This window comes from Marmota flaviventris, chromosome 9, assembly GCF_047511675.1.
Source record: "Marmota flaviventris isolate mMarFla1 chromosome 9, mMarFla1.hap1, whole genome shotgun sequence".
NCBI lineage: Eukaryota > Metazoa > Chordata > Mammalia > Rodentia > Sciuridae > Marmota > Marmota flaviventris.
This window is the reverse complement of record NC_092506.1, coordinates 58,002,692-58,013,412: the sequence shown is the minus strand read 5'-3', so window position 1 is coordinate 58,013,412 and position 10,721 is coordinate 58,002,692. Positions and strand designations below refer to the sequence as shown.

Genomic DNA, 10,721 nt, shown 5'->3' with positions numbered 1-10,721 from the left:
GCAGAGATCTGATGTCATCAGAAAGCGGCAGAGGAGAGAACTTCATCAATACCAGCGGCGACAGAAACAGTTGGTCTCCTGGTAGGGAGGGTGAGGCACAGACACCCGAGTCTCTCTCGATTTGTCGTCGAGCCAGAGGGGAGGAGCCGGGCCGCCGCCCGCATCCGGAGCAGGCCCAGGGGCTCGCCGGTGTGGTGATCGCATGACCCCAATTGGAGAGGGGGCGGAGAGGAGCCGCCACCCACGCCCGCAAGGTGGGCAGACCCGCGACCCAGTGGTACACAGGCATGGTAGGAGGGGCAGGGCAGAGCCGCTGCCCGCGCCTGCAAGGTAAGCAGACCTGCGACAGACTGGCGGGTCAGGCCCAGTGGCCTCCCAGCGTGGTACACACGTCACACCAACTGGAGTAGGGGCAGAGCAGAGCCTTTGCCCGCGCCCGGATCAGTCCCCACTGGTGTGGTGGTCACGTGACCCCAATTGGAGTGGTGGCGGAGTGGAACTCCCACCCGTGCCCGCAGGGTGGGCAGACCTGCGACCAACCTGCAGATCAGGCCCAGCGGTCTGCAGGTGTGGTAGGAGGGGCAGGGCAGAGCCGCTGCCCGCGCCTGCAAGGTAGGCAGACCTGCGACAGACCAGCGGATCAGGCCCAGGAGCCTGCTGGCATGGTACACACATCACCCTAATTGGAGTAGGGGCAGAGCAGAGCCGCCACCCGTGCCTGAAAGGTGGGCAGACCTGCGACCAACCAGCAGGACAGGCTCAGTGGCCTGCCGGTGCGACAGACACTCACCCCATTTGGAGTAGGGGCAGAGCAGAACCGCCGCCCGCGCCTGCAGGGTAGGCAAACCTGCAACCGACCTGCGGATCAGGCCCGGTGGCCTGCCAGCGTGGTACACTCGTCACCCCAATTGGAGTAGGGGCAGAACAGAGCCGCCGCCCGCGCCCGGAACAGGCCCAGTGACCTGCCGGCGTGGTAGTCATGACACCCCAATTGGAGTAAGGAGAGAGCAGAGCCGCCGCCCGCACCTGCAGGGTAGGCAGACCGCTGCCCGACCCTGCAAGGGAGACTTTTCAACTATACAAGAGCAATATAAATATATAGGAGAAAAAAAAACATTTCAAAAACACAACAGTTTCACCAAGCAGAAAGAAATGCAAGCAGTATGAAAAGACAAGGAAAGAAAGGACCACAAGCAATGCAGGTCAACTCAACTTTAGAAGAGGGAACAGCTGCAGCAGATGGAATGTCAGATAAAGAATTCAGGATATACATGCTTCAGATGATCTGGAGTATCAAGGAAGACATTAGACAGCAAAATCAGACAATGAAAGATCACTTCGACAATGAATTACACAAACAAATCCAGGAAGCAAAGGATCAACTATACAGGGAGATAGAGGTTATTAAAAACAAACAAACAGAAATCCTAGAAATGCAGGAAGCAATAAACCAACTTAAAAGCTCAATGGAGAATACTACCAGCAGAGTAGAACACATAGAAGATAGAACATCAGACAATGAAGACAAAGTATTTCAACTTGAAAAGAACATAGACAGCTCAGCAAGACTGTTAAGAAACCATGAGAAGAACATCCAAGAAATATGGGATAACATTAAGAGACCAAACTTAAGAGTCATTGGGATACAGGAAGGTACAGAACTCCAAACCAAAGGAATGAGCAATCTATTCAATGAAATAATATGAGAAAACTTCCCAGACTTGAAGAATGAGACAGAATCCCAAATCCTAGAAGCCTACAGGACGCCGAATGTGCAAAATCATAAGAGATCCACACCTAGACACATTATAATGAAGATGCCCAACATACAGAATAAGGAGAGAATTTTAAAAGTTACAAGAGAAAGGAAGCAGATTACATTTAGGGGTAAGCCAATCAGGATAACAGCTGATCTTTCAACACAGACTCTGAAAGCTAGAAGATCCTGGAATAACATATTTCAAACATTGAAAGAAAATGGGTTCCAACCAAGAATTGTTTATCCAGTGAAATTAAGCTTCAGGATGGAAGATGAAATTAAAACCTTCCACGATAAACAAAAGTTAAAAGAATTTGCAGCTAGAAAACCATCTCTTCAAAACATCCTCGGCAAAACATTACAGGAAGAGGAAATGGAAAATAACAATGAAAACCAACAGTGGGAGGTAGGACAGTAAAGGGGGGGGAAATAATCAAAGAGGAAAACAAACCATGTTTAGTAACAGAAATAAACAAATATGGCTGGAAGAATAACCCATATCTCAATAATAACCCTAAACGTTAATGGCTTAAACTCACCAATTAAGAGACACAGGCTAGTAGAATGGATCACAAAACAAGACCCAACAATATGCTGCCTACAGGAGACGCATTTGATAGGAAAAGACATACATAGGCTGAAGGTGAAAGGTTGGGAAAAATCACATCACTCATATGGACTTCGGAAACAAGCAGGAGTGTCCATACTCATATCATATAAAATAGATTTCAAGCCAAAGTTAATCAAAAGGGATAAAGAGGGACACTACATACTGCTTAAGGGAACCATACACCAACAACACATAACAATCATAAATATATATGCCCCAAACAATGGTGCAGCTATGTTCATCAAACAAACTCTTCTCAAGTTCAAGAGTCTAATAGACCACCATACAATAATCATGGGAGACTTCAACACACCTCTCTCGCCACTGGATAGATCTTCCAAACAAAAGTTGAATAAGGAAACTATAGAACTCAATAACACAATTAATAACCTAGACTTAATTGACATATATAGAATATACCACCCAACATCAAGCAGTTACACTTTTTTCTCAGCAGCACATGGATCCTTCTCAAAAATAGATCTCATATTATGTCACAGGGCAACTCTTAGACAATATAAAGGAGTAGAGATAATACCATGCATCTTATCTGATCATAATGGAATGAAACTGAAAATCAACGATAAAAGAAGGAAGGAAAAAGCATACATCACTTGGAGAATGAACAATAGGTTACTGAATGATCAATGGGTTATAGAAGACATCAAGGAGGAAATTAAAAAATTCTTAGAGATAAATGAAAACACAGACACAACATATCGGAATCTATGGGACACATTGAAAGCAGTTTTAAGAGGAAAATTCATTGCTTGGAGTTCATTCCTTAAAAAAAGAAAAAAACCAACAAATAAATGATCTCATACTTCATCTCAAAATCTTAGAAAAAGAAGAGCAAAACAACAGCAGAAGAAGTAGAAGGCAAGAAATAATTAAAATCAGAGCTGAAATTAATGAAATCGAAACAAAAGAAACAATTGAAAAAAATGACAAAAGTAAAAGTTGGTTCTTTGAAAAAATAAACAAAATCGACAGACCCTTAGCCATGCTAGCGAAGAGAAGAAGAGAGAGAACTCAAATTACTAGCATACGGGATGAAAAAGGCAATATCACAACAGACACTTCAGAAATACAGAAGATAATCAAAAATTATTTTGAATCCTTATACTCCAATAAATTAGAAGATAGTGATGGCATCGATAAATTTCTGAAGTCATATGATCTGCCCAGATTGAGTCAGGAGGATATAGACAACCTAAACAGACCAATATCAATTGAGGAAATAGAAGAAACCATCAAAAGACTACCAACTAAGAAAAGCCCAGGACCGGATGGGTATACAGCAGAGTTTTACAAAACCTTTAAAGAGGAACTAATACCAATAATTTTCAAGCTACTTCAGGAAATAGAAAAAGAGGGAGAACTTCCAAATTCATTCTACGAGGCCAACATCACCCTGATATCTAAACCAGACAAAGACACTTCAAAGAAAGAAAACTACAGACCAATATCTCTAATGAACCTAGATGCAAAAATCCTCAATAAAATTCTGGCGAATCGGATACAAAAACATATCAAAAAAATTGTGCACCATGATCAAGTAGGATTCATCCCTGGGATCCAAGGCTGGTTCAATATACGGAAATCTATAAATGTTATTCACCACATCAATAGACTTAAAAATAAGAACCATATGATCATCTCGATAGATGCGGAAAAAGCATTCGACAAAGTACAGCATCCCTTTATGTTCAAAACTCTAGAAAAACTAGGGATAACAGGAACATACCTCAATATTGTAAAAGCAATCTATGCTAAGCCTCAGGCTAGCATCATTCTGAAAGGAGAAAAATTGAAGGCATTCCCTCTAAAATCTGGAACAAGACAGGGATGCCCTCTCTCTCCACTTCTGTTCAACATAGTTCTCGAAACACTGGCCAGAGCAATTAGACAGACGAAAGAAATTAAAGGCATAAAAATAGGAAAAGAAGAACTTAAATTATCACTCTTTGCAGATGACATGATTCTATACCTAGCAGACCCAAAAGGGTCTACAAAGAAACTATTAGAGCTAATAAATGAATTCAGCAAAGTGGCAGGATATAAAATCAACACGCATAAATCAAAGGCATTCCTGTATATCAGCGACAAATCCTCTGAAATGGAAATGAGGACAACCACTCCATTCACAATATCTTCAAAAAAAATAAAATACTTGGGAATCAACCTAACAAAAGAGGTGAAAGACTTATACAATGAAAACTACAGAACCCTAAAGAGAGAAATAGAAGAAGATCTTAGAAGATGGAAAAATATACCCTGTTCATGGATAGGCAGAACTAACATCATCAAAATGGCGATATTACCAAAAGTTCTCTATAGGTTTAATGCAATGCCAATCAAAATCCCAACGGCATTTCTTGTAGAAATAGAGAAAGCAATCATGAAATTCATATGGAAAAATAATCGACCCAGAATAGCAAAAACAATGCTAAGCAGGAAGTGTGAATCAGGCGGTATAGCGATACCAGACTTCAAACTATACTACAGAGCAATAGTAACAAAAACAGCATGGTACTGGTACCAAAACAGGCGGGTGGACCAATGGTACAGAATAGAGGACACAGAAACCAATCCACAAAACTACAACTATCTTATATTTGATAAAGGGGCTAAAAGCATGCAATGGAGGAAGGATAGCATCTTCAACAAATGGTGCTAGGAAAACTGGAAATCCATATGCAACAAAATGAAACTGAATCCATTTCTCTCGCCATGCACAAAAGTGAATTCAAAATGGATCAAGGAGCTTGATATCAAATCAGAGACACGCCTTCTGATAGAAGAAAAAGTTGGCTACGATCTACATACTATGGGGTCGGGCTCCAAATTCCTCAATAGGAAACCCATAGCACAAAAGTTAATAACTAGAATCAACAAATGGGACTTACTCAAACTAAAAAGTTTTTTCTCAGCAAAAGAAACAATAAGAGAGGTAAATAGGGAGCCTACACCCTGGGAACAAATCTTTACTCCTCACACTTCAGATAGAGCCCTAATATCCAGAGTATACAAAGAACTCAAAAAATTAGACAATAAGAGAACAAACAACCCAATCAACAAATGGGCCAAGGACCTGAACAGACACTTCTCAGAGGAGGACATACAGTCAATCAACAAGTACATGAAAAAATGCTCACCATCTCTAGCAGTCAGAGAAATGCAAATCAAAACCACCCTAAGATACCATCTCACTCCAATAAGATTGGCAGCCATTATGAAGTCAAACAACAACAAGTGCTGGCGAGGATGTGGGGAAAAGGGTACACTTGTACATTGCTGGTGGGACTGCAAATTGGTGCAGCCAATTTGGAAAGCAGTATGGAGATTTCTTGGAAAGCTGGGAATGGAGCCACCATTTGACCCAGCTATTCCCCTTCTCGGTCTATTCCCTAAAGACCTAAAAAGAGCATGCTACAGGGACACTGCTACATCGATGTTCATAGCAGCACAATTCACAATAGCAAGACTGTGGAACCAACCTAGATGCCCTTCAATAGACGAATGGATTAAAAAAATGTGGCATTTATACACAATGGAGTATTACTCTGCATTAAAAAATGACAAAATCATAGAATTTGCAGGGAAATGGATGGCATTAGAGCAGATTATGCTAAGTGAAGCTAGCCAATCCCTAAAAAACAAATGCCAAATATCTTCTTTGATATAAGGAGAGTAACTAAGAACAGAGTAGGGACGAAGAGCAGGAGAAGAAGATTAACATTTAACAGGGATGAGAGGTGGGAGGGAAAGGGTGAGAGAAGGGAAATTGCATGGTAATGGAAGGAGACCCTCAGGGTTATACAAAAGTACATACAAGAGGAAGTGAGGGGAAAGGGAAAAATAATACAAGGGGGAGAAATGAATGACAGTAGAGGGGGTAGAGAGAGATGAGGGGAGGGGAGGGGGGATAGTAGAGGATAGGAAAGGCAGCAGAACAGAACAGACACTAGTATGGCAATATGTAAATCAATGGATGTGTAACTGATGTAATTCTGCAATCTGTATATGGGGTAAAAATGGGAGTTCTTAACCCACTTGAATCAAAGTGTGAAATATGATATATCAAGAAATTTGTAATGTTTTGAACAACCAACAATAAAAAATTAAAAAAAAATAAGCAATGGACTTTGAACTAATAACATAGGGGTTTATTTAAATTGCCTTTAATGAAGTAACTTGTAGAACAAGTAACTTGTAATCAAGTAACTTGTAGAACAAGAACAGGTATGCTAACTCTGAATAAATGTATAAAAACAAGGGAGTAAAAAAAAAACAAGGGAGTCATCTAAGAAATATATCAAGAAAGAAAGATCAATGGCCCTAACTCCTGACAGGGTCTTCTTATGTCATTTTAAAGTTAGGATCTACGACCATAGCTTTCTTAGTATATCATAGAAGGAAATTTTCTTTAGTTACACAGGTGCATTAAACTTAAGTCTGTGTTGTCATTGAACCCAGTACCAGCATTAACGAAGAATTGACCTGTAGATGAAGTCTTCTTGAATAGGATGGTCACCAAGATAATTCAGGGGAAGATCATATAGGGTCAAAAACTGCCCCCCCACCAAATGTGAAGGTGTTTAACACCTGATTGGTGAAGACTGCAGAAGGTGTACCACTGTTTTTATTTTATTTTACTTTTTTTACTTATATCTGACAGCGGAATGCATTACAAGTCTTATTACACATATAGAGCACAATTTTTCATATCTTTGGTTGCTACCTGTCATTATCATCCATTATGACCATCTCGAGTCAAAGAGGCCAGGATCTCTGCATGTAGTTATAGCCTCACTTTCTGCAGAGAAAAGATATAGGTTGTGGCTAATGTTCCCATGACCAAGTGCACCAGGCTTGTCTATTTATAATTTGCCACTCATTTCTCTGCCCTTGATTTTCTTCTTGATGACACTCATCTCTCATCAAAGCCATCTATAGGACCTATCTGTAGGCAGAACATATATTATATCAGGATTTAGAAGCTGATTCTCTGAGTCCTACTTCTCTTGAACTTTTCACAATTTTTGGATTGTTTTGTTTTGTCTTGTGTATTTTTCAGTGGTCATGGAAAATTGGTATTTTTAAACAAGATTTTTAAAATATGTTTCTTTTTATTTACTTATATGTGGTGCTGAGGATCGAACCCAGGGCCGCCCACGTGCTAGGCAAGCACTCTACTGCTGAGCCACAACCCCAGCCTGGATAATTGATTTTTAAACAAATCTTAATAACTTTCTTCCATTCAACTAAAGGGAAAAAATATATCTGGCCACATGAGGACCCAGAAGATGGGGAAATGCTGGAGCCACAAATGATGTAAGGATGGGAGAGGAGTAATGGACAGCACAAGACACCCTGGAGAATGTCTAGGACAAAGCCACTGGCCTGGGGAAAAGGATAGAGAGGGAAAGTCAGGACGAGACTAGGGACAGAAAAATTTGAGGATTCTATACTGTTTGGCTAAGATATTTCTCAACAAGGGTTGTATCTCTGATGCTTTCCTGGCATGATCACTCCAGCCAGGAATTACTTGCCTCCCTGATTCCCACACCTACACATTTGGGAATAAGAGTCTTTGGCAAATTCAATTTACTAGGCCTCAATCTAGTGCCATAATTAGATTTTGAGTTCTTCAGTAAATTTTAATGTCTATATTTAAGTGGTTATTGTAGTGGAATAGGGCTACCCATCATTCTCACTGCCATAAGAGAAGCTATGATCTATTCATTCAACAAATGTTTCACACAGCACAAGGTTATTGACTGCAGTCCTCAGTGTTCCCATTAGATCTTTCCTTCTAGTTCATCCCTATTTGCAACTTTGTACCTTTTGACCTCCACAACTTGTTCTACAAGTTACTTGAAATGCCTCCACATTTCCACCCCCTACCTTGATCCTGATAATCATGATTTTATTTTCAATATCTGTATTTTTACTTTTTAATAAAAGATTCTACATATAAGTGAGATCGTGCAGTGTCCTTTTTTTCTGTTTCTGGATTATTTCACTTAGCATATGTCCTCCAAGTCCATTCATGTTTTAGCAAATGGCAGGATCTCCATTCTTAAGACTGAAAATACACACACACATAAACAGACACCACTTTCTTTATCTGTTCATCTTTCTATTCAGCTTTAACTGTACCTTCTCTCTCTCTCTAAGCTCCTCCAGACCTTGCAAATATTCACCATTCCCAGAATCCCTAAAATCAATCAGCTTTATCTCTTGGGAGCTCAGGGCAATCTCCAGAGTCAATGTCAAACATAATAGTAATGGTGCCTTTATGTTTCAGGGGAGAATCAATTCTGGGCACCCTGGGGGCCTTTGCTTTGATTATTTAATGGACCACAACTTGGATCCTGGGGGCAGGAAAGCAAAGAGATGAGTTTGCTCTCCATAACCAACATAATGTTTGCTAAAACACACATGCACACATATGTACATGCTCACCCAAGCACATTTTCAACAGATGTCTTGGACAAGCTGCCCACTCTCTCACTACCTCACTTTCAGGTAAGTAGTTCCAGGTAAGGGTAGACTTCAAGTTCACATTCCCATTGCCTGCTCCTTGAGCTCAACTGTTGAGTACCTCATTCTTCATCACCACTACAAAATCTTCATCAAAAATAACCCCACTACCTCTGATCTTATATTTCTAAAAATGTGTATTTTTAAATGTTTGAATACAGGATTCAACATAACTTTGAAGTTACATTAATTTTAAAAATTTGTTGCTAAGTTTCATCTTTTATTTCCTGAAAGGGGGAATTTTGTTGATTATGTTTCATGTTTCTGTTCATATTTTTGCATATATTAACCTCTATTTCTTGGTAGAAATAGATTAAATTCTTCATTTATTCACATACATTTAATAACCAAATTTTATTAACATATAATTAATCAGTCTAGCCTTAATAAAACATTTATCATAAAACATTCTCTTAGATACTGATGCTGTTGTACTACATTATTATTGCTGTAATATTATAGTATAGTCTTATACTACATGACATATACTGTCAAAATTTCAGAACCATTTTTGTGTATCTTAACATTCTAATCCTTGTTTTCCACTTTGAAGCTCTTGATTTTGTAATACTGAAGTTCAGGTAGTGTCTTTATTGCTCCCCTCAGGTACTTCATCAGGGTGCCGCCATGACTACTTGCAATGTCACAGGCCACCCTTCTTTCTTCATTCTCCAAGGCATTCCTGGGATGGAAGACAAACACAAATGGATATCTATTCCCTTCTCCTCCATGTACTTCATCACTGTGCTCGGAAACTGCACCATCCTCTTCACCATTTCCACAGAGCGCTCCCTGCATAAGCCCATGTTCCTACTCCTGTGCTTATTGGCCCTCACAGACCTGGGCATGTCGACAACCACCATTCCTAAGGTACTGTGCATCTTCTGGTTTGGCCAGAGTGAGATCAGCTATGAAGGCTGCCTGGTCCAACTGTTCTTCATCCACTCCATCTCTGCCATGCAGTCAGCCATCCTGATGACCATGGCTTTTGACCGCTATGTGGCCATCTGCAAGCCCCTGCACTATGCCACCATCCTTTCCAATAATCGCATTGGGGTCATTGGCCTAGTGAGTTTGGTGAGAGCCATCCTCTTCATTCTCCCCATGCCCATCCTCCTCCAGCATATGCCCTTTCATGCCAACCGTGTCATCCCCACCACCTATTGTGAGCACATGGCTGTGGTAAAGATGGTATGTGTGGACACCACAGTCAACCGGATATATGGTTTGGTGGTGGCCCTGCTGGTTGCTGGATTAGACATCTCTGCGATAGCCTCATCTTATGTGCTAATCATCCAAGCTATACTGCGCCTCTCTTCTAAGGAAGCCCACCACAAAGCAGTCAACACCTGCACCACACATATCTGTGTCATGCTTATTTCTTACACGCCTTCGCTCTTCTCTTTTCTTACACACCGCTTTGGCAGAGGTATTCCACCCCACGTCCACACCATTCTTGGCAATCTTTACTTCCTTGTACCTCCAATGCTCAACCCAATTATTTATGGAGTAAAAACCAAGGAATTTCGGGATAAAGTAACTAAATACAGTTGTTGGAGGAAGGAGCCTATAACAATTGCCCCCAGGCAGAAACTTATTTGATAATCCAGCAGTTGTGGGTTCATAGAAAAAAAAATGTTAAATTAATGCCGTGTAGGGGGGAATTGACTAGAGAGAGAAACATGTTATGCCAGTAGTTTAGCTGATGGGATGTTTATATTTGGACAGAGAGCTAAGGGGCAAGACAATTTCTTGGGCTCAGTAACTCCAAAGCAAGGCAATTAAGCCCTGTGAAATAAAATA

The 10,721-nt window shown here is 40.7% G+C and overlaps 1 protein-coding gene across 1 annotated transcript; it reads left to right on the top strand.

The window, feature by feature from the left end:
- The first annotated feature begins 202 nt into the window (after positions 1–202).
- LOC114098550 (olfactory receptor 52P1-like) lies at positions 203–10,520 on the top strand. The gene is given in 3 exon segments (XM_071616972.1): positions 203–254; positions 9,495–9,532; positions 9,534–10,520. Coding segments are annotated over 3 exon segments (1,077 nt in total).
- The last annotated feature ends 201 nt before the right edge of the window (positions 10,521–10,721 follow it).